Genomic DNA, 24,031 nt, shown 5'->3' with positions numbered 1-24,031 from the left:
AAAGAGGGACCTGGCAACCCTAACACAGCCTCCTATGATTTTTTAGGATCTAGGTTTGTTTTAAACTAGAAACTTTCCCCTTAGTGACCTGGCGCTCTAAAGGTAGCAAGTGTACAGGCTTTGGGTTTGCTGCCGTGAGGAAAGTTTTGTGGTGCACAAGGAGTTTATGGAGATCACTGAGGCAGGATCTGAATATGAACAACAAAGAAGATTTATTGATGTACAGATCAGTCTGAAGGAATAGATCGGCAGCACAGGTCTCCAGGCAGACAAAGGAGAAATCTGGCTGATGCACATAATCTAGATATGGCTTCAGAGACAAACAGGCTATTACTGACTAGCCACTAGTTTGGATCCTCTCACACACTCAGGATTCCACCCACACCAGCCTGTCCTTTCCCAAGAGTCAGGCGAAATGGTACAAAGTCTGCTCATCCCTAGAGACAAGCCTAAAGTAGGGTACTCTAGTCCAGGCTAGCCTGATCTCGTCAGATCTCAGAAGCTAAGCAGGGTCAGCCCTGGTTAGTATTTGGATGGGAGACCACCAAGGAATACCAGGGTTGCTGTGCAGAGGAAGGCGCTGGCAAACCATCTCTGCTAGTCTCTTGCCATGAAAGCCCCCCGAAAGGGGTCGCCGTAAGTTGGCTGCAACTTGAAGGCACTTTACACACACACAGACTCTCCAAGAGATAGAGCTATACCACTCTGCCACACTACTAGGCAGAGCGACCCTTCACTCTGCTCTTTTTCCAGAGCCAGAACTGAGGCAGATCTGAACTCTCCTGTGCTTCCCTCCAACATTCCTTCCCCCCTCCCAAAAGTTGACTGGATGCTGAAGCAGCACTCCTATGGGCTCATCTGAGTGGTTGCTTTCCCCTTCAGGGGCAGGACAGCCCCCTGTCTGTCACAGAAATCATCTTGCCTGTTATGCAAGCACGCCCTTTTCAAGATCATTGCAATCTGGGCATAACCTGGGTGCACCAATAACCAATAGTCAGAAACCGCTAGAGAGAAAATGTTACTGATAATGTTGGGTAGTAGAAAAGGACCATTCCATTCTATTTAACTTAAAGTTGTTTTAAAAGCCACATAGGTTATTGTGACATTGTGACAGAAATCTTGATGAAACTGTGAAACAATAATTGAAGAGGGGCCTAGTCTAACAAAAGCACAATACCATAAGAGGTTCTCTGCTGGCTCAGACTAATGATTCTGTTTCACAAAGTGGCCAACCAGTTGCACTGCAGGGGGCAACAAACAGGGTATAAAGGCTAAATCCTTCCTCCACTTGCTGCCTCCAAGCTAGGGTTGTCAGGTTCCCCCTGGCTACCAGTAGGGGATGGGAGGATAGGGCTGCCAGATCCAGGTTGGGAAATTAATGGAGATTTGAGGATGGAGCCTGGAGAGGACAGGGACCTCAGTGGGGTACAATGCCATAGAGCCCACCCTCCAACGCATCCCTTTTCTCCAGGGGAACTGATCTCTGTAGTCGGGAGATGATATGTAACTCCGGGGGATCCATAGGTCCCACCTGGAAGCTGACACCCCTACTCCCAGCACTGATATTCAGAGGTTTACTGTCTCTTTAGTCATCATGGCTAGTAGCCTTATTGACAGACCTCTCTTCTCATGGATCTGTCTCTTCTGCTTTTAGATCTATCTATGCTAATAGACATCACCACATTCATCAGCAGTGAATTCCATAATGTCATTATTCATTGAGTGAAGAAGTACTTTTTGTTTGTTTGTCCTGAATCTTTTACCTATCAACTTCATGAGACTTTGTCCATAAGAAAGCAGATTTTCCAAATGTTTTAATAACTTTTATGTATAATGAATTACAATATAATAAGGTTATGCATTTCAATCTCTGTATATTAATTTTATGTTTGTATGCAAATTGTTCTGTTGAATCGATGTTGACTGATCTCTTGATCATAATAAATGTGGATTTATTGACCTATCAACTTCATTAAGCTCCCCCAAGTTCTAGACAGAGGGAGGAAAAATTCTCTCTATCCACTTTGTGAGCCCCCAGGCATAATTTCATAAACCTAAAGCAGCAGAAAACAATTTCAGGTTTTCAGTTATTTGCTCTTTAATGATATTGACTTCCAGATGTGAATACTTATCTGATACCATTTTTGCATTGTTAAACATGTCATGTTTAATCCTTATGCCTTGTTTCAGATTTCTGCAGTCCTAGTCCTATTACATTGTTTATCAGATGTCTCCTCATCTTGTTGATTTCACTGACTTACACTGTGTAATCCACCTTGAGTCTCACTCAGTGTGCTAGGCAGACTATAAACAGCATAAACAAACAAACAAACAAAAACTGGTTGTGACGATGATGATGTGCAGAACTCAGCATGGGTTTACCACTTCTACACATGAAAAGGGTTATGTGAACAGGGCCTCGGTGCTATGGTTGGGGGTGGGGGTCTCAAAATGCTGTCCTGTGTCTTCTCATGTCTTTGGAGCAGTTCAGACAAATTATTTATATGATCAAAGTAAGGAGCATAACCACTGAAAACCTGGGTGGTGTTGGGAGGATTCTTTTGTACACATTTCTGCAGTATTCCAGTCTTTCTATCCTACAATATGTCTGAGCTAAGTGCACTGCAATTTGGTTTTGGAAGATGTGCAGTTCATCTTTGTGTCTTCAGTGCAGTCCTGCATGGTCTGTGCAGGTGCAGGCTGACCTGCGCCTTCGCAGTCCCATGCTTGCCTGCATAGAAGACACTTGATGAACAACAGTTACAGGTAAGTGTAACCTTGTTTTGCCATGTATGGAACTCTCTCCCTGCTGCATCTAGTTGCAGTGTGATACAGTCTTGGATGTATGTCAGCTATGAAGCTTCTCCAAAGCTATTTAGCTGTGCTCCGACTGCTAACCACAGACAGAGGGGATACTTTTGGGAAACTCCTGCCTTGGTGTCAGTCCATTTGGAAAGAGCAAGAGTGGCATCTAGTGATCATCAGGGAATACTCTGGTTTGTGTTTCTACTATGCAATTATGTTGGCATAGAATCATAAATCATAGAGTTGGAAGGGGCCATCCAGGCCAACCCCCTGCTTAATGCAGGATCAGCCTAGAGCATCCATGACAAGTGCTTGTCCAGCCTCTGCTTAAAGCCTGCCAGCATTTAGGAAGACAGTCCCAAGAATCACTGTGATAATGAATCCAAGACCAAAGTTTGTATTTGTCCATTTGGCAGATGCAAGTACCGCTTGGTCAGATACATAGCTCTCTTTTGCCCCACCTCACCTCCAGTGAAGCCAGAAAGCTAATAACTAGGGTTAAACTAGGGCTTATTGTTAATGCCTGTATCGCCACAACCATCACAACTTGTTATAATATTGCTAATCCCCTTAATGCAAGTCACCCTATTGAATGGGCTGCTTAAAGGACTGCCAATATTATGGCCAGTCCCACTCCGGCTCAAAGCTGTGCCTAGCAATGCTGCCATGCCTTACCGTTCCTTCTCTGCACATCACATTTTTGTACCAAGAAGAACTCCATCCCATCAACCTCCCTCAATGCTGGTCAGCATTAGGGTTCAACTAATGGAGCTCAGCACTGAGAGAGTCTCCTCCATAACACCCCTGGATCTTCTCTGGCAGCAGCTCTCCAGGGTCTGAAGCAGAGATCTTTCACATCACTTGTTCCCTGATCCTTTTAACTGGAGATGCTGTTGATTGGATCTGAAACTTTCTGCATGCCAAGCAGAGGCTCTACCACTGAGACATGGCCCTTCCCATGAGTAGTTTGAGAAACTCCGACATTATTAGATGTTCCATGGTGCTCACCAGTTTTTCTTACATGTTGAGTACATGACCTGCACTATTACTGCAATCTGCCCTACTTAGGGCCTTACTGGTCTAAAGGGGGACTAGACCTATTTAAAAAGAGCATCAAAATTTTTCTAAATATGCCAAAAAGTATACTTTTACATGATAACTAAGCAATAAATTATGTTTTATGTTTTTAACGCAGTACCATAAGTTTAGGTTTGGGTTTGAAAAGCAAGTATTGCATATACTTCAAGTCCCCCCCACCCCAGTATAGTTTTCCATTGCTTCAATTTTTTTCCTGGCCCATCTTGCTGCTCCCACAGGTAGGGCCTAGAGCTCTCCTGCTATTGCTACTGATTTCCAGACAATAGAGATAAGTTCCCCTGAAGAAAATGGCTGCTTTGGGAAGTGGACTGTATGGCATTGTATCCCACTGAGTTCCCACCTCTCCCCAAACCTCCCCCTCCCCAGGCTGCACCCACAAAATCTCCAGGTATTTTCCAACCCAGAGCTGGAAAACCTACATGTGAGGGTGAGGATCAGGCTTCTCCAATTTAGATGTATGACTTTTAAAACAGAACTTAATCCTGGCTGTTTTCTATTCCTCTTTGGTTCTTCTTTCACAGTATAAATATTGCTTCTTTTCTGTATCAGATTCTTGAGCATTTTCAGAAATGATCAAAATGAAACCTTTTAATGTAAGAAACTGGGTCTGTTTTGTTGTTCAGGCTGACTTGGCTTCTCAGTACATCAAAGCCGCTGTGAAGAACACCCCCACAGTGTTCCTCATGACAGACTCGCAGGTTGCTGAAGAGCAGTTCTTGGTATTGATCAATGACCTTTTGGCATCTGGAGAAATCCCAGGGCTATTCCAGGATGACGAAGTGGAGAATATCATTGGCTCCATGAGGCCTCAGGTGAAATCGCTTGGCATGCAAGATACCAGGGAAAACTGCTGGAAATTCTTCATTGACAAAGTCCGAAAGCAACTGAAGGTAAAGCGCCTCTTTGCTTTTTTCATTTCAACTACATATTTAACGTTTTTGGTAGTTTTATTCCAAGCATCTTTGTGCATAAAATATATTGTATTTTGATTGAAAGTGCCATGATTACATTTATAAAAGGTTTTGTCACCACTGCAATAAAAGGCTCAAGAAGCTGGTTTCCCAGCTAGTCAGATCAGAACCAGGTTTCAGGATACAGTTCTGAAAGCCCCAAGACTATTTGAGGAGAAAAAACATTATTGCAGGCAATTATAGATGTGTGTGATAATTAAAAGTCCTTAAAATCATTCCATCAGCTATTTAAAAAAGAAATATTTGCTGTGGTACCACAATACTGGTTTACTTCCAAGCTAGACTGTCTTGTGACGACATGTGTCAGTCATGAGATTATGGGATTTGGAAAACTTTACACCACAATTAGAGGATATCCCTTGCAGACGTTAAAATGTACTTCAAGTATTGGTTTAAGTTAAAATAAAAGAATCCTGCTGCGGGGCTGGCGACATATTTCAAAACAATACACTACAGCCAATTACAAAGCAGCGTTTTCAAGGGGAGGGACTCAGAAGCTCCACATTTGTCCTGGGGCTGCAGAACTGATCACAAGGGACTTCCAGAATTTCTTCGGGGCAAAAAGCCCCCATGCAGAGAGTTTTCGAATTCGGATCAGAAAACAGTGCATCTGCAGCAGACAGAATCTGGCATCCTTAATGGGGCAGTTAGAAAGTATGGCATAATAATTAGTGATGCTATCTTTAAGCCATTGGAAACTGCACCACAGGCAGCCTAAGATGCTCCAAGAATGGAAGGTGGCACACAGCCAGAATGGCATCTGGTTTTTCCTTGTAATGCAGAGTGTGGAGAAAATCCTTACAGAGAGAATTTTGATCAATATTTTAAAGACAAATCATGATTTGCTCTCTTTTCTGATCCTCATTTAACTGTTTAGGAGCACCTTTTAAAATCTGGCACTGGCAATCTTGCACACTGAGTGACTTTTTTATTCTGCCTCCAGGTGATCCTGTGTTTTTCTCCTGTGGGTTCTACCCTACGTGTGCGGGCAAGGAAGTTCCCTGCTGTAGTGAACTGCACAGCTATTGACTGGTTTCATGAATGGCCCGAAGATGCATTGGTGTCTGTCAGTGCACGATTCTTAGAGGAGACTGAGGGAATAGAAGTAGGTCTGATCTTACACCAGGGCTATTTTTAGCAATGCCAACACAATAGGCTGGATCAAGTCAGCTGACCAATAGTGTCACCCAGCATCCCTTTGCAAATGGCATTATGCTTAGTCTGTTCTAGTGGGAGCATTCTTCCCATCCTGCCTACCTTATGATGTGGTCTAGAACATTCTCTTAAATTATCTCCCTAGACTCAGGATTAACTTGTACATCACCAAATCCATGTGGCAATGCATGGATGTCAACACACATGGTCATGGAGTTCCATGCTGGAAGCTCAATTCCCAGGCAAGCTGGGGCCCCATTCAGATTGGTACCATGGTACATGGGGAGAAGAGGCTTCAGCCTTCCTCCCCCATACAATTTTCCCAACCTGAAACAAGCCTGAGAGCCAGTCCAAAATTGCCGTGTGTACCTATGTAGCATAAAGACTAGCAGTATTTTACAGCTAAGAAGGCACAGGGAATACCAGACAAACCAAGGCAATGTCTTCAGGAATATTTTATATGCAAGTATATGTTTACTAAGGGCACTTTCACTCATGCTGATTAATGCACTTTCATTCCACTTTCAATGCACGTTGAAGCTGGATTTTACTGTGTGGAATGACAAAATCCACTTGCAAATGATCGTTAAAGTGTGGAAGGTGCATTGAAAGTGCATTATTCAGGATGTGTGAAAGTGCCCAAGAAAACAGACATAGGGGCAGAATTAGAAATGAAACAATCTATTTCTTCCCTGCCACTTCAACCATATAACATGGCTACTTTTTGTGAGTTTGCCTGTTTAGCCAGATTTTAAAACATCTCTTTTTAGTAAGTCATGGATAGTAGGTGATAAACTCACAAATGGTACAGTAACATCTGATAGTTATGAGAGGTCACCTTTCATACTTAATTTCATATTAACTGCACAGCATAATTACTAGCTAAAGAATTACTTTAAGTTAAGATACCAACTATTCATTTATACAGTGAAAATCTGTTTATGAAAATACCCCATATAAATAAGATGCTGAAGGCTAATGACTATTGTCAAGAGGTAAGGAAGTATTTGAAGACCATTTGGTCAATGTAGAAAACTCTCAGGGTAAATATCTAGGGCTGACAGCAATAAGAGAAAATAAGGTTTGCTTAGACCTTTCAGTCTTTGAAAAGTATAGATCAGATCATGACAGCTGTTCTGCTAGCTAAGCAATTTTACTTCTTTTCAAGACTACTGTCATTATCTATCACTTTCCTCATAACAGAGGCTCTGCTAAAAGACCAGCTTTATTGATCTTTACCTGGAGCTTTCCCTTCATGAAAAGACATCACTGCCACGCTTTTCTGATACGTGCAGCAGCCAAAAAGAGCCAGTGCAGTGTAGTGGCTAGTATGTCAGGTTAGGATTGGGAAGACCTGGGCTTAAATCTCCACTCAGCCATGCCGTGCATGCAGAAGGTCCCAGGTTCAGTCCCAGGCATCACCCGTTTGTTTATTAAAGGGATTTCAATCCCACCTTATCTCCTTGGACTCAGGTAATAGATGATGTGAAAGACCTCCACTTGAGACAGTCAGAGTAGACTATACTGACCTTGATACAATAAGGATCTGATTCAGTATAAGCACTGGACTAAATGTCATGGAGTCCATCAGTCCAACCTGTGGATGCTGCTGTCATTTTAAAGCTATTTTAAAATGACACAAGGACCTGATTCTGATTGGGCCCCCAGCGCAGTGGGCTGAGGCACTCTTGTTCCCCCCCCCCATGCTCCTTTAACAAGCGCCGTATACCATCCCCTACAGCTGTTTCAGCACTTGAAAAGACATGAAGGGACCGAGAGGGTCTCGGCCCACCATGCTGGAGGCCCAATCAGGCTCTCGCAGCATTTTAAAAAGCACTTTAAAATGGCAGCAGCATCCATGGGTTGGACCCATGGACATCATCATGTCTAGTTTGGCCCTAAGTCAGATTTATGTGTTTATGAAGCTCACTGGGTTACTGCGGGCCAGTCATTCTCTCAGTCAAATATAAGCTACCGGGTTGCTGTGAGGTTAAAAGCAGGTAGGGGAGAACCCTACTTATGCTCCCTTGAGTGGTATGGAAGAAGAGCAAGGTAAACATTAGATTTAAAAGTAGGGGTGCCAGTCTGACCTCTGAAATCTGTTTTGCTTGTTGAGATATATTAGTATTTGTGTTGCCTTGAGACAGATCCTTTACCTCTGGTCTCTAGAGATCCAACCACATGGACTTCCTTCCCTCATCATAAGTAAATTAAACATTAATAGGCTATTATACAGCAATTCTCGAGTTGCATATTTAGACACAAGGAAATTGGGGTATGCAAAACCTCACATCCTTACAGCAACGTTCATTTTGCCACTGCATACCAGTAAGTGCCACAACTGAATCAGGTGTTAAATATGCATTCTGATGGAACAGTAACGTGTGTTCATTTCCGTGGCTTCTGTGCAGTCCCACATGGGACTGCGCAGGCGCAGGCCAGCCACGGAGAAGATTAGCAAAGCTTCTGGAAGAGTCGGCACCCAAGGAGCACTCCCCTCTCCCCATCAGTGACCAAGCCTTAACGGCTTTTCCCACCCAGGAGTCACATGACCCGGGGGGTGGGGAGCACGCTTCCCTCAGTTCTCATTCTGCCGCCGCGGAGAGAACAGCAATTTTGGATTTCAGCTTCATCATTCTACACACTGAGGTAACCAAATACTTTTACCTCGGGAGAGTTAGGAAGATTTATGGACATGGCCTTATTTAAAAAGTGTCACACGTGCGGCACGAAAATGGCTTCGTCTGATGAACACCAGGACTGTCTGTTATGTTTGGGCGAGGGGCATGTGGTGGCCGCGTGCAAGGCCTGTGCTTTGTTTACTCATAAATGCCGCCAGCACAGAGCGAAGCAGTTAATGGCTGCGCTGTACGAAAAGTCCCTCTGCCCGGATCAGACAACCAGGCCGAGTTCTCTCAGCTCCCCTCCTTCTACATCCAAGAGGGGAACCTCTCAGACTTCAAGAGACACTAGGGCCATGTCCGAACCACCTTCGAAAAAGCATAAATATAAGAAGAAAAACCCTTCTTCCCCTGAGTCAAAAAGGGGGGGAGTCGGTACGGTCCGCGCCAGAAGCCTCGACCTCGAATATTGCCCGGTCAGCATCGATGGCGTCGGCGCCGAGTGCACCAGATAAGGAGGTCGGCGTCGAAGGAAAATCTCCAAGGCATCGGGTGCCATCGAGGAAGGGCTCCAGATCCCAGAGGCAGAGATCCTCCTCGCCAGGACGCTTCTCTGACGAGGAAAATTGAACTTCCAACACCGATGAGGTCATGGAGATCCCCGAGGTCGTTATCTCCGACCCAGAGGAGTCCTTGACGATGGAGGAGTGCCGATGGGAGCGTTTCCCTTACCAGGACTGGGCCCTGTGGGGATATTGCCCTCCCCCTTGGTACCCGCAGTTCGGCTATTTTGACCCTCTGTGCCAGAGCGACGCCGGGTTTTATTGACGCCAGGGCGACGCCGGGTCTTATCAAAGCCATGTCGGCGCCAAGTCTTACAGTCATGTCGACGCCGGGGCTTACCACCGATGTTGGGTCGACCCCGTCCTGAGCCACCAACGTCAGGCAAGGCCTCAGCCTCCACCGCTTGACGTCAACCCTCCTCGACGCCATGATGACCCCATTCCGATGGCTGGTCCGGGAATCGGTCCAAGGAGCGTTGACCCTCTCTCCTCGACTTCGATGGCAGTCGGCGCCAAGGAACACGCTTCAGCAGCTGCTTCGATGTCGAAACGCAGGCAAGTCGTCGACATCGACATCAGCGACGACGAGGGAGATCTGGGGTTGGAAGTGTGCTCGGAGGACCCTTCCCTTCCGTCCCTGGAGGACACTGTGGGGGGCCCTACTCCGGTCTCCCCCACAGAAGACCTAAGGGTTTTCTCTGAGCTCCTGCTTCGCATGGCAAAAGCCCTAGGTTTAATGGCTATCCAGGCAGACCCCAAACCGTCTGACCCCATTATAGGTGTCCTTTTTATCCCAGATACAGGGCCTGACAAGTTACCTTTGGTTCAAGGCATTAGAGAGGTGGCAATGGCTCATGGGACAATACCAGATGTCACTGTGGGACAGGGTATCAGAGGTTTTCGATTCACTTTCAAAAGACAAGATAACCCTCTTGAAGGGTCTCCAGCTAGAAGGCCAGAAACTAGGTAAAAACCAGATGGCAGCCTCCCGCCATATGGCGGACTGCTCAGGGAGGGCATGGCATCGAGCATTGCTCTGCGTCATCACTCCTGGCTCAGGGCATCTTCTCTAGCACCAGATGTCAAAGCTCACATAGAGCTTTTTGATGCTAAAGCTCTCTTCTGTGAGCAAATAGACGAGGTTTTGCATACCCTCAGAAAGCAAAAAGTGACAGCGAAATCTTTGGGGGTGACCCAACAGTCCGGTCCCTCTTACAAACCTAAACCTTTCTATAGGCAATCTCAATCCTATTAGTCAGGTAAATTCAATAGACCCCAATCCTGGGGATACCAGCACAACCAGTCTCACCATTACCCGCCTGCCCAACAAGAGAAAAGGTTTACACCTAAGGGTAGGGGTAAGAAGGGAGGATACCCCCCTCGAGACCAAGGGGGTAAAAAGAATGTGTCCTGACTACCTGGCCTTGCACTTTTGAACGTCTGTTTATTTTAGTAAATGGTTGCAGATTTCGGATGACTCCTGGGTTTTGAATATCATAAGATCGGGATACTGTTTAGAGTTCTCCACCATCCCTCAGTGTACCAGTCCTCACCAGTATACAGGCAACATGTCGCAGGAGGTCCTGCAGGAAGTGCAGGTTCTTCTGCAGAAGGGAGCGGTTCGGATTGTCCCGCCCTCTGAATCGCAAATGGGGTTTTACTCAGATACTTCTTGATTGACAAGAAGGGAGGAGGCAAGAGGCCCATCATGGACCTTAGATTTCTAAATAAGTACATTCATACCCAAAGGTTATGAATGCTATCCCTGCATGAGATCCTACCCCTCTTCTCTGCTGAGATGTGGTTCGCGGTAGTGGATCTCAAAGACGCTTATTTTCATGTTTCGATCCAGAGGCAATGCAGGAAATTTCTTAGGTTTAGGTGTCAGGGGGTCACCTATGAATACAGTTTTGCCTTTTGGATTGTCCTCTGCCCCCAGAGTGTTCACTAAGGTCATGGCAGAGGTTGTGGGTTTTTTAGCTCTACAGAATTGCACCATCTACCCCTATCTTGACGACTGGCTGGTGGTAGGCAGGTCTTGTCAGGACTTAGCCGGCTCACTGACTACGGTGACCAACACCTTGGCACACCTGGGTTTAATTGTCAACCTGGAGAAATCCCGTCTCACTCTTTCTAGAGTGGCAGACTTCATCGGGGCTACCCTAGATGCCGATAGGCACTCTGCCTTCCTGCCAATACCTAGAGTTAGGTCCATTCAGAAATGGGTGAGGCTTTTCACATCACAAAGGTTCCAGAAGGCGGTGAGGATTCAGAAACTGTTGGGGCTTATGTCATCCACTGCTGCTGTAGTCCCATACGCAAGGTTACGCATGAGACCCCTACAAAATTGGTTCTTGAGGGCCTTCAGGATCAATGTTGACCCACAGGGGAAGATGTCGTCTATTCCTAGAACGATCATTCGTTCGCTAGCCTGGTGGTCACAAGAAGCTAACCTGCTTAAGGGTGTTGAATTTGGTGTCATCTCTCACAACATCCAGGTTTTTACGGAAGCCTCCATGAGAGGTTGGGGGGCTCATTGTGGGACCCTGGTAGCTAAGGGTCACTGGACCCCTCACCAGGCCACTTTGCATATCAACTTGTTGGAAATGAGGGCTACAAGATTTGGCCTTCTTTCTTTTTCAGATATTCTCATTCAAAAAAATGTTCTGATCGCCACTGACAACACCTCTGCTATGTTCTACATAAACAAGCAGGGGGGCACCAACTCCCTTGCTTTATGCCGGGAGGCAACCCTCATATGGGAATGGGCTATAGAATGACATATCTCCCTCAAGGCCATTCACGTGGCAGGATGTTCCAACATTACGGCAGATGCCCTGAGCAAGGATGCTTCCCAGGACCACAAATGGTCCATCCCTTACGGGTTTTTAGAGCCTATCTTCCAGGCATGGGGTTGGCCGGAAATAGACCTGTTCGCAACACAACACAACACAAGGTGACCTCAGTTCTGCTCAAGGGCATCTCGGGAAGCGGCGTCGCTAGGAGATGCGTTTCAGCTTCCTTGGTCAACAGGTCTTCTGTACGCCTTTCCTCCTATCTTGCTGCTCACCAGGGTGCTAGGGAAGGCCCTTCAGGACAGGGCCAATTTGATCCTAGTAACCCCTTTTTAGCCAAAGAGGCCGTGGTTTGCCACCCTTTGGAACATGTCCCAACAGAGGTATGTCAGGTTCCCCGAATCCCCCTCCCTACTGACCAGGGGGCAGGTACTGCACCACAACCCATCCCTACTGAGCCTAACAGCCTGGAGGGTCACTCGGTGACGCAGTAGTCAGACAGGGTTGCACATGTTCTCCTTTCAGCATGCAAACCGTCCACTAGGAGAGCTTACACACTCAAGTGGACACGGTTTTCCACATGGGCCTCGTCTCAGGGCATTGTACCTCAGAGATGTCGTTTACCGCAATTGTTTGAATACCTTTTGTCCCTGAAAGACGGTGGTTTATCTAACTCGTCGATCAAATGTCACCTGGCGGCTATTTTCGCATTCCATGACGGAGTAGATTCCTCCTCTTTGTTTTCTAATAAACTTTGTAAAAAGTTTTTGAAGGACCTTCAGAATTTATTTCCCCAGGTACGAGCTCCAGTTCACCAGTGGAGTCTTTCCTTAGTCCTGTCACATTTAACAACAAGACCCTTCGAGCCCATGGCTTCCTGTGACGTGTCTTTGTTATCTTATAAGACGGCATTTTTGGTAGCCGTTACTTCGGCCAGAAGGGTCAATGATCTGAGAGCCTTATGAGCGGACCCTCCCTTTACCAAGTTTTTCTCTAATAGGGTCGTCCTACGCCCGAGCTTAGCATACCTCCCCAAGGTGGTATCAAAATTTCACCTCTCACAAGATATCACCTTACCTGTGTTTTTTCCAAACCCACAGTCCCCTTCCCAACAGCAGCTACATTCCTTAGATGTGCGTAGGGCACTGTTGTTCTACTTACAGAAGACAAAGCCTTTCAGACAGAATGACAACCTGTTTATTTGTTTTAAGGGGACACATAAAGGGAAGGCAGTTTCCACTCACACATTATCCAGATGGGTGGTATCAGCCATTATATTGGCTTATCAATCAGCAGGGGTAGACTGCCCTCTTCACCTGCATGCACGCTCTACAAGAGCGCAAGCAGCCTCAGCTGCCTTCGCCTCGACTGTCAACATCGCAGACATCTGCAAGGCAGCTACGTGATCCACACCAACTACCTTCATTCACCACTATGCCGTGGATGTTGACTCAAGAGCTGACGCAGCTGTGGGGAAAGCAGTGTTGAACACGTTATTTCTTTGACCATCACACACCCACCTCCACAGTAAGTGAGCTTGCTATTCTCCCATGTGGGACTGCACAGAAGCCACGAAAATGAAAAACAGTGTTGCTTACCTGTAACTGTTGTTCGTTGAGTAGTCTTCTGTGCAGGCACACATCCCTCCCTCCTTTCCCGCTGTAGGCTGGCACTGTAAGAGCGTACTCCCCGCGGCGGCGACTGGAGAACTGAGGGAAGAGTGCTTGCTCCCCACCCCCCGGTCATGTGACTCCTGGGCGGGAAAAGCCGTTAAGGCTTGGTCACTGACGGGGGGAGGGGAGCGCTCCTTGGGAGCCGACTCTTCCAGAAGCTTTGCTAATGTTCTCTGTGGCTGGCCTGCGCCTGTGCAGTCCCATGTGTGCCTGCACAGAAGACCACTCAACGAACAACAGTTACAGGTAAGTGCAACACTGTTTTTTTCCCTGACTTTCACATTGTACAGGCTAGTAACAGCAGCTGCAAAGTTAGGGCCAAAATTGATGTGATGCAAGAGATCAGGTGGCATTCTCACTTTTATTCAAAAGGCTCTGGGTGGGGGGCTACAAACTAGATTAGAGTAACAGTGCTGGAAGAAATAATATCTTTTTTCCTCCCCCCCCACCAAAGTGAGGTTAATGATACCTATTGAGGGGAGCACAGTTCCCCTCAAAAGCATTGTAGGGAAAACTGCAGTGTACTCTCCCCCAGTTACACAGTTCTCATCCAATTTACAGTCCCCTTTGGCTGTTTTTCTTAAGCATGAAAACACAAGGAGATCTACCCCAATCATAAAAGAGTATATAATTTTTGTTTTGCATCCAGTTGCTCTGCATTGAGATAGATATAGATTGGGACTGACACAAATATGGCTCTGAAGTTAATCTGAAGAAGTGAGCTGTGACTCACAAAAGCTCATACTCTGTCAGAAATTTTGTTAGTCTTTAAGATGCTACTGGACTCTTGGGCCATTTATGCAGGGTCAATTTTGATGCACACTCAAAGCTCTTTTAAAAAATGCAACCTTTAAAATTCCTATTCACGGTCCCGCAAAAGGAGAAATTCCACCCCATCCCCCGACTCGCCTGCTCCTTCATTCCTTCCATTAGCAACCACCGTTTGAATAGCTAACGCGCGGCTGTGATTATGCATGCTTCCTTGAGGGGATTCTTTGAGGCGGGGACGGAGCAAACACAAAAGGTCACATTAAAGGGGCTCTTATGAAATGTGAAGCAGGTATGCACCGGCTTTGCAGTCACTTCCTGAATGACTGTTCAGCGTGAAAAACTCAAAAAAATATGCGGGGCACTTCAGCCTGGAACGCTCTGCTAATTACCAAGCATAAATGGCCTTGGTCTTTTCTACTGCTACCAGACAAACACGGCTACCCGCCGTGATCTGTGAAGTTAATGTTTGTTCTTTCCTCAGTGCTGAAATGACAAAAATGAATTGTGTAACTGAAACTCACAGATGTAAATTTCAAAATACTTGAAAAAGCAATTCAGCAAAGTAAACCAGGTCAGAGAAGACACTTTGCAGTTCTTTCAAGTGGTAAATACTGGATGCTGTCTTGGAGACAGGTGATGCTGGAGATTCCTGTAGTTGCCTATATAAATTGGCAACTTGTGCATTGCATGGGTGGTACAGAAAACAAATATGCCTGTGTGTTTGGAATCACAGCCAGCAAACTAAAATAAAAATGAACCATGAAGTAATAAAAAGAAGGAAGACAATACAAAATAAGTAACAAATTCTAAATATCAAAAAGGAACTTAAATATAAATGTAAAATATTTGAAAACAAATGTGATCGTAAAACTCATAAATTGCTTGAGCTAGTTAATCAAATTCCTGCAGAATTTTGTTTTACAGAATTTTGTTTTATACAGTGCCTCTGGTGATTAACCATTGCTTTATAAAAAGATATTTTGTGATTCCTTTACAGCCTGAAGTCAAGGTCTCCATCAGCTTATTTATGTCATTCGTCCACACAACTGTCAATGAAATGTCCAAGGTTTACCTTGCTACTGAGAGGCGCTACAACTATACCACCCCAAAGACCTTCCTCGAACAGATCAAACTCTACCAAAACCTGCTTGCTAAGAAAAGAGCAGAACTTATTGCCAAGATTGAGAGGCTGGAGAATGGTTTAATGAAACTCCAGAGCACAGCCTCACAAGTACGTGTATACATGAACCTTCGCTGTGTCGTACTGACGTAATAGTTCCCAGGTCACTGCTTGGGTCAGTTCCTGGCCACCACCTAAAATTGCTGTCTGCTACTTCGGTGTCCTCTGTATGATATGATAAGGTTTATTGTGTGTGGCCAAAGGCCAACACAATCTATCATACAGAACATTAAAATTACATTAAATAACATGAAAATAACTTTAAAACAGTCTGACCCCCAAGAAGCTAGTAATTAAATATGTTAAATACCTTGATTAAAAACAGCTTTAGCTCGGATTTTCTTGGCTGCTAAAGCAAACAGTGTTACTTTGTAGGAAGAAAACATCAGGATTGGTGCCTGATAGGAGAAAGAGGAGCTTCTTTGGATCTGAAAAAAGATTTTGGCCCTTTAGAAACGCTCCGAGAAGTTTAGATCGGGGCTCTGTGTAAAGAGGACAGAATAAGGTGTAATGAATTAGGTCCTCTGGAATGGCTCCACAAAATCCTTGGTGAGAGGCCCATGGTGTTTGGGAGTAACGTCCAGCTATCAAAGCCTGGTTTGAAACCGGAGGGGGGTAAAGACTATTCTGGGGTTATGGAAGGGGATACTGACCAGGTATGAAGCTCTGACATGATCCCTTTTAAACTGTTTAAACCATGGTGAGAATTTGGACTGGGAGATAGATTGCCTGTCTGATGCAGCATCACACTTAAACACCCAATCCCAAATGTTGGTACCTGCTATGGGCACAGCCTGGGTGTCAGCTGATATGGAATAGTAATGCAAGATGTTGTTATAGCAGGCTAGCTTGTTGGCATCATTTTGCAACATCAATTTAAAACACTGCCTGCGATGTAAATTGGTGGTGTCACTGCTCTGCTTTCTCCAAGATTTTAACAGGGCTACATGAATACTGGCCCTGATTGAGGGCAAACCAAGTTCTGCTCTGGGTAAAGCTAGAATTCGTTTTCGTGGCTTCTGTGCAGTCCCACATGGGACTGCGCATGCGCAGGCCAGCCACGGAGATTAAAAAGCTTATGGAAGAGTTAGCTCCCTAGGAGCGCCCCCCCTTTTTCCCCATCAACGACCAAGTGTCAACGGCCGTTCCCTGTCCAACTGCCATTTGACGGGGGGTGGGCACTCTTCCGTCAGTTCTCTTTCTGCCGCCGCGGAGAGAACAGAGCTTACTAGTTATTCCCTATAATATCTGAGGTAAAATAGAGTCACTACATTACCTTATTCAACTGAGGGAATAATTTTAATAAAGAAGAGTATTGAGCAAATAAAATGGCGCTGTTTAAAAAATGCAGCTCGTGCGGCACAAAAATGGCCTCAAATGACGAACACCAGGACTGCCTTCTATGTCTTGGAGAAGGTCATATAGTGGCATCTTGTAGACCATGCTCCTTGCTTACTGATAAGTGCCGCCGAGACCGCGCAAAGAAATTAAAAGCAGCATTATATGAAAAAGCCTTCCCACCCGATACCGGGAAACCTATTGGCAACCCGCCGAATAAAAGAGTTAAAGAGATTGCAAAAAACCCTGAAAGAGCCTCATCCGAACCTCCGGCGAAGAAACATAAAGAAAAAACTAAACATTTATCAAAGAACTCAAATGCGGTAAGAGGGGGCTCTATTCGTTCGGCACCGGTAGGGCCGGTTAAAAACGCTATAATGGATGAAGGTTTAAGAGACGACTCAAGATCACCTTCCCCATTGGCACGCTCACCGAGGCATCGGGAGCCATCCAGAAAAACCTCTAAGTCCCCAAGGGACAGATCCAACTCCCCCCAGAACATCTCCCCTAGACAACGGGGGCGTAGCCCACATAAGAGCCTGCAGACTGCGGCAGCTACTGCATTAAGGCTCCCTCCTACCCCATCACCTTCAGGGGCGGAGATGCTCGATTCATCCTCGACTGAGGAGGAGTTAGAAGCACCCGATATATTAACAGCCGACTCAGAAGACCTACCTGAAGTGGAAGCTCGGGGATGGGATCCTCGACCCCAATTCCAAGGCTGGAATCCGTGGGGGTTCTGCCTCCCACCGTGGTACGCACCATTTCCATACGGAGGCTATCCGTACATCGGTGATTACGGGCACCATAACAACAACGACCTCCGACGTCATGACGGGAGCGACGCCTATCGACGTCGTAACGCAGGCAAGGGCTACCGACGTCAGAGTGTCGACGCTGTTTGTCTGCGGCCGGGAGATACGCCACAACAATCGGGCTCGAGAGCGAGAGGCCCACCGAAGCAGCGACGCCGAGACTCGCAGCCTATGCCCGAATTGGGACGGGAAGTCCCTACACCATCGACGTCGGCTGCTGTCGACGTCGAGGAAATGCATGCGCCAACCACACGGCCCAGGCAAGCCATCGAGGAAACAGATTCCTATGATGACAATGATTATGCATCAGAACTGGGGTCAGAGGACATGTATCTTACTGCTTCTAGAGATACGGGGGGGGACCCAGCCCCAATATCCCCTACAGAGGATATAAAATTATTTTCAGAGCTCCTCCTCCGTATGACAAAAGCGTTGGGATTACTGACCATGCAGACAGATCCCAAACCATCTGACCCCATTATGGGGGTATTGTTCAAATCTGAATCAGGCCCAACTAGATTGCCACTGGTTCAGGGAATAAAGCAGACAGCTATGGCCACTTGGGTTAAACCAGCATCAGTAATAGCATCTATTAAAAAAATAGAGAATTTATATAGAGTGGATGAGGAAGAAGGTCAATTTTTATATAAACATCCCCCACCAAATTCAATTATTACGGATGTTTTAGCAGCTAGGTACAAATCTGGATTACACTCAACTCCCCTAGATAAAGAAGGACGCAAACTAGATGGTCTGGGGCGAAAGTTTTATTCCTCAGCCACCCTGGGCATTAGAATAGCTAACTTTACTGCACTGTCTGGCCGATACCAAATGTCCTTATGGGATAAATTATCAGAAGTAATGGAGGACCTACCTGAGGAGAAAAAGGCCCTATTGATCTCTATACAAGTAGAAGGAAAAAAATTGGGAAAAACCCAAATTGCGGCTGCAAGACATATGGCAGATTGTTCAGGTAGAGCAATTGCCTCGAGTGTAGTACTTAGACGCCACTCTTGGTTAAGGGCATCATCTTTAACACCTGATGTAAGAGCCAGAGTTGAAGACATGCCGTTTGATACAAAAGCCGTATTCTGTGAAAGCACTGATGAAGTGCTGCATAACCTCCGGAAACAAAAGGCTACTGCCAAATCGTTGGGGGTTACCCAACACTCTGGCCCATCATATAGACCTCGACCTTACAATAGACAATCTCAATCCTACTATAATGGCAGGTTTAATAGAAACCAGCCCTGGGGATACCAAAGGCAACAACAAACCCAACCACAATACCAACCCAACCCTCAACAAGGTAAAAGATATAACCCTAGAGGGAAGGGCAGAAAAGGGGGATACCTCCTTCAGGAGCAAACTAATAAGAAAGGTTCAGCATGACTAAATGACAATTCTTCAGTTTATGATTGTTCTACAGTTCCAATGTTTGGTAACCGTCTTTCAAAATTTTACAGTAAATGGTCACAGATTTCAAAAGACTCATGGGTGTTAAATATAATACAGCAAGGGTACTTTATTGAATTTTCCTCTTTTCCTGTAAATATGTCTCAACCTATTGTAACAGGAAAACCACAACAAGAGTTGTTAGAGGAGGTCAACTCCCTCTTGCAAAAGGGAGCGATTCGAAGCCTCACACCCACAGAGAATCAAATAGGATTCTATTCACGATATTTCTTGATCGACAAGAAAGGAGGAGGGAAGAGACCCATCTTAGATTTGAGGGCCCTGAATAAATTTGTGAAGATACGCAGGTTTAGAATGTTGTCCTTACAACAGATCTTACCCCTACAGTCTCCAGATATGTGGTTTGCGGTTTTGGACTTAAAAGACGCATACTTCCACATTGCCATCCATGCAGATTGTAGGAAATACTTGAGATTCTCATGCGGGGGAAATAATTACGAATATGCAGTATTACCCTTTGGATTATCTCCAGCTCCTAGAGTGTTTACTAAGGTCATGGCGGAGGTGATAGGTTACCTAACACTACAGGGTTGCTGCATATTTCCATACCTGGATTACTGGTTAATGGTGGCTAGTTCACAAGAGGAACTATCTCGGTCAGTCAGGATCACAACTATTACTCTTACTGAATTGGGTTTGATCATCAATTTCAAGAAATCACGCCTCAACCCAACACGAGTCACAGATTTCATAGGTGCAGTGCTGCATGCAGATCTACACGCTGCCTTCCTCCCTATACCCAGGGTTAGATCAATACAGAAGTTGGTGAAATATTTCACACAACAGAGGTTTCAGAAGGCAGTGACAATCCAGAAACTCTTGGGTCTGATGTCTTCGACCACGGCTGTGGTCCCCCATGCGAGACTCCACATGAGACCTCTTCAGAACTGGTTTATAAGAGCCTTTACAATGAATGTAGATCCTCAAGGGAAGAAATTATCTATCCCCAGAGTAGTTGTTAAATCACTCAGCTGGTGGTCGGAGGAGCGTAACCTCCTTAAAGGTGTGGAATTTGGGGTCAGTTCCCACGATATCCAAATTTTTACTGACGCCTCGCTAGGAGGTTGGGGTGCCCATACTGAATCCCTTACAGCTAAAGGACGATGGAGCCCAAGGGAGGCTAATATGCATATTAACATATTAGAGATGAGAGCGATTAGATACGGCCTTTCTTCTTTTTCAGAGTTCCTCACAAACAAGGCCGTTCTCATCGCAACCGACAACACAACGTCAAAATTTTATGTGAACAAACAAGGAGGCACAAATTCATTAGCTCTCTGCAGAGAAGCCACCCTCATATGGGAATGGGCAATCAAACACAATGTATCCCTGTCAGCAATTCATATTGCGGGCCATTCCAATGGCATGGCAGATGCCCTGAGCAGGGACAAGTCCGAGGAACACGAATGGTCCATTCCAATGCAATTTTTGCGCCCTATATTCCACCAATGGGGTTGGCCAGAAATAGACCTCTTTGCATCAAGCGAAAACACAAGATGCAAACTGTTCTGTTCGAGGGCAGCAACAGAGAGGGGGTCCCTAGGGGACGCTTTCCAAATGCCTTGGTCAGGGAAACTATTGTACGTTTTCCCTCCCATCCCCTTAATACACAAGGTATTAGGAAAAGCCCTTCAGGACAAATCACATATGATACTGATAACACCCTTTTGGCCCAAGAGGCCCTGGTTCGCCATCCTCTGGAATGTGACAGAACACAATTATATCAGACTGCCGAGCTCCCCACACCTTCTAACCAGAGGAGGAGTACTCCATCACAATCCATCCTCTCTACAACTAGTGGCCTGGAAAATCAAAGGATAGATGGTTGGTCGGATAGGGTAGCTCAGGTGTTAATCTCAGCACGTAAGCCATCTACCTGAAAGGCATACGCTCACAAAGGGTCGAAATTCTCTAACTGGGCGATAGAACGAGGACTGGAACCGCAAAGTTGCACTCTGCAGGCAATATTTGAATATCTTTTGTCCCTAAAGGACTCCGGCCTCTCGAATTCTTCGATCAAATGTCATTTAGCTGCAGTGTCATCATGCCATGAAGGTGTAAATGGGGCCTCTTTATTTTCCAATAAATTATGTAAAAAGTTTTTAAAAGGATTGGAAAACTTATTTCCACAGGTGCAAATTCTTATTTATCAATGGAGTTTATCCTTGGTGTTATCGCATCTGACAACAAAACCTTTTGAACCCATGGTTTCTAGTGACATACCCATAGTGTCTTACAAAACGGCTTTTTTAGTAGCCATCACATCGGCCAGGAGGGTTAGCGACCTCAAAGCCCTGAGAGTAGACCCACCTTTTACAAAGTTTTTTCCCAACAGAGTCGTCCTAAGACCTAGTTTGACTTACCTGCCTAAAGTGGTGTCCAAATTCCATCTTTCCCAAGATATTATCTTACCTGTATTTTTTCCTAACCCGGTTTCACCATCGGAGAGGCAGCTTCATTCACTAGATGTACGTAGGGCATTGCTTTTTTACTTAGAGAGGACCAGGACATTCAGAAAGGATAACAACCTTTTTATTTGTTTTAGTGGCCCAAACAAGGGTAAGGTGGTGTCTACACAAACACTATCATGATGGGTAGTTTCGGCCATTAAATTGGCATACCAGACAGCAGGGGTAGATTGCCCACTACAACTGCATGCACATTCAACAAGGGCTCAAGCGGCATCAGCAGCTTTCGCGTCTTCAAGGGACGTTGTGGAGATCTGCAAGGCCGTGACGTGGTCCACACCGATGACCTTCATCCAACATTATGCGGCAGATGTGGATTCCAGAGCCGACGCAGCTGTGGGGAAAGCAGTGTTGAATACGTTATTTCGTTGAACATCACACACCCACCTCCAAAGTAAGTGAGCTTGCTATTCTCCCATGTGGGACTGCACAGAAGCCACGAAAACGAAAAACAGTGTTGCATTTACCTGTAACTGTTGTTCGTTGAGTGGTCTTCTGTGCAGGCACACATCCCTCCCTCATTCCCCGCTGTGGGATGCCACTGTAAAGAGGTATTCCCGCGGCGGCGATTGGAGAACTGAGGGAAGAGTGCCCCCCCCCCCCGTCAAATGGCAGTTGGACAGGGAACGGCCGTTGACACTTGGTCGTTGACGGGGGAAAAGGGGGGGGCGCTCCTAGGGAGCTAACTCTTCCATAAGCTTTTTAATCTCCGTGGCTGGCCTGCGCATGCGCAGTCCCATGTGTGCCTGCACAGAAGACCACTCAACGAACAACAGTTACAGGTAAGTGCAACACTGTTTTTCTCCTCAAGGAGTGATTTTGGATATTTTCCAGCTTTGTGGCCAGACTATTCTTCCAATCCAAAACCTCTACACCATACAAAAGTTGGGGGAACCACCTTACTTTGATATAGTTTCAGAGCTGGGTCAATCAAGAATCCTCCTTTTGTATAATAAAATTTCAGAATAGTCCCTATGGATCTTAATACTGTGGCTCTGGTAATTGCCAAATGAGCCCTCCAGGTTAGAGTTTCACTGAACAATATCCCTAGGTATTTGAAGGGGCTGGATTGCTCTATAGGGGTTCTATCTATGGACCACTTAAACTTGCGAGGCTTTTTCCTAAAGACCTTGTGAGGCTGTAAAACTAGCTGATAAGGGTCACCTGCTGTGCTAGGTTGAGGTGAGCTGGAGCTCATCTGACTCTGTGGAGTGTTTCCCTGAAATGACTCAGCACTTATCGGCTTTGCGAAATCCAGGTTGTTAAGTTTGGTTACCAACTGAGTTAGGTGGTCAAGTTTTGAAAGCACTGAATTTAGTTGTTCAAAGATGCTTTCCACTGTTTTGGCAGTCAATAAAGAGAGCTCTTTCAAGGTATTGCTAGAGCTTTCAACGTTTTCCTCATCTTCCTGTGCCAGGGGGTTTGAGTCTCCACTTTGAACCACACACGTAGCATTTAGCTGAAGAGCCTCACTGGAGTTAGCTAAGACTGCAAAATGGTTTGAAGTAGGTACGTTATACATGAGGTTATTAGCAGGAGCAAAGTAATCTCCAATCCTGTTTTGTTTAGACAGTGGAGGGGAGATTGGAATACCCGGTTCATGCATATGTTTGCAGACTCCCATCTTTTTGCACACCTATTTTACACACGTGTTTTTTGTAACTTACACAGAGATTCTGGCTTCAGGCTTCAGACACACAACCAAATGCTATGCCATCACAATCTGATTTGGCTATGATGTGTCATCCAGAAGCCTATACAGTGTGAGGGCAATGCTTCCTGCCCTCACTCTGAATGGGTGACCATTTTCCTTCCCCTATTTCATATACCCTCTGAAATATCACCAAAAGGGAGGACAGGTATGGTTTTTCAAGAAACTTGTCTCCTGTTTCTCCCACACCCACCAGTTTTGCTCATTCTTCCTACTGGATTTTGTAGGTTGATGACTTGAAAGCCAAACTTGCTGTTCAAGAGCTGGAGCTCAAACATAAGAATGAAGATGCTGACAAACTGATCCACGTGGTAGGGGTTGAAACAGATAAAGTGAGCCGGGAGAAAGCAATTGCTGATGAAGAGGAGCTGAAGGTGCAAGTCATCAACACAGTAAGTAATACTCTCGCTCTCAAGTTGAATGGATGGCCCGATGGCCAGAGTAAAGGGCACCTGAGTAAAGGGCAAGAGGCCTACTGGTCAAAGAACAGGGATCTCTGTAACATAATATGGAGTATTCTAATTCCTGGAATCTTTTCCTTAACAACCTAGAAAGATGTCTTATTTCCCAACAATTTATTAATGTATGTGT

At 45.6% G+C, this 24,031-nt stretch overlaps 1 protein-coding gene across 1 annotated transcript in view; it reads left to right on the top strand.

The window, feature by feature from the left end:
• The window catches only part of DNAH17 (dynein axonemal heavy chain 17), a 176,662-nt gene that overhangs the window by 120,767 nt on the left and 31,864 nt on the right, over positions 1-24,031 (top strand). Inside the window, exons 56-59 of the mRNA XM_056848614.1 lie at positions 4,527-4,793; positions 5,818-5,979; positions 15,450-15,683; positions 23,668-23,832. Coding sequence (XP_056704592.1) covers positions 4,527-4,793; positions 5,818-5,979; positions 15,450-15,683; positions 23,668-23,832 — 828 coding nt within the window. The remainder of the gene's footprint in view (positions 1-4,526; positions 4,794-5,817; positions 5,980-15,449; positions 15,684-23,667; positions 23,833-24,031) is intronic.

This window comes from Euleptes europaea, chromosome 1 (genome assembly GCF_029931775.1).
Source record: "Euleptes europaea isolate rEulEur1 chromosome 1, rEulEur1.hap1, whole genome shotgun sequence".
Taxonomy (NCBI): Eukaryota; Metazoa; Chordata; class Lepidosauria; order Squamata; family Sphaerodactylidae; genus Euleptes; species Euleptes europaea.
Note: the sequence above shows the minus strand (reverse complement) of the source record. Positions and strands in the feature narration are given on the sequence as shown.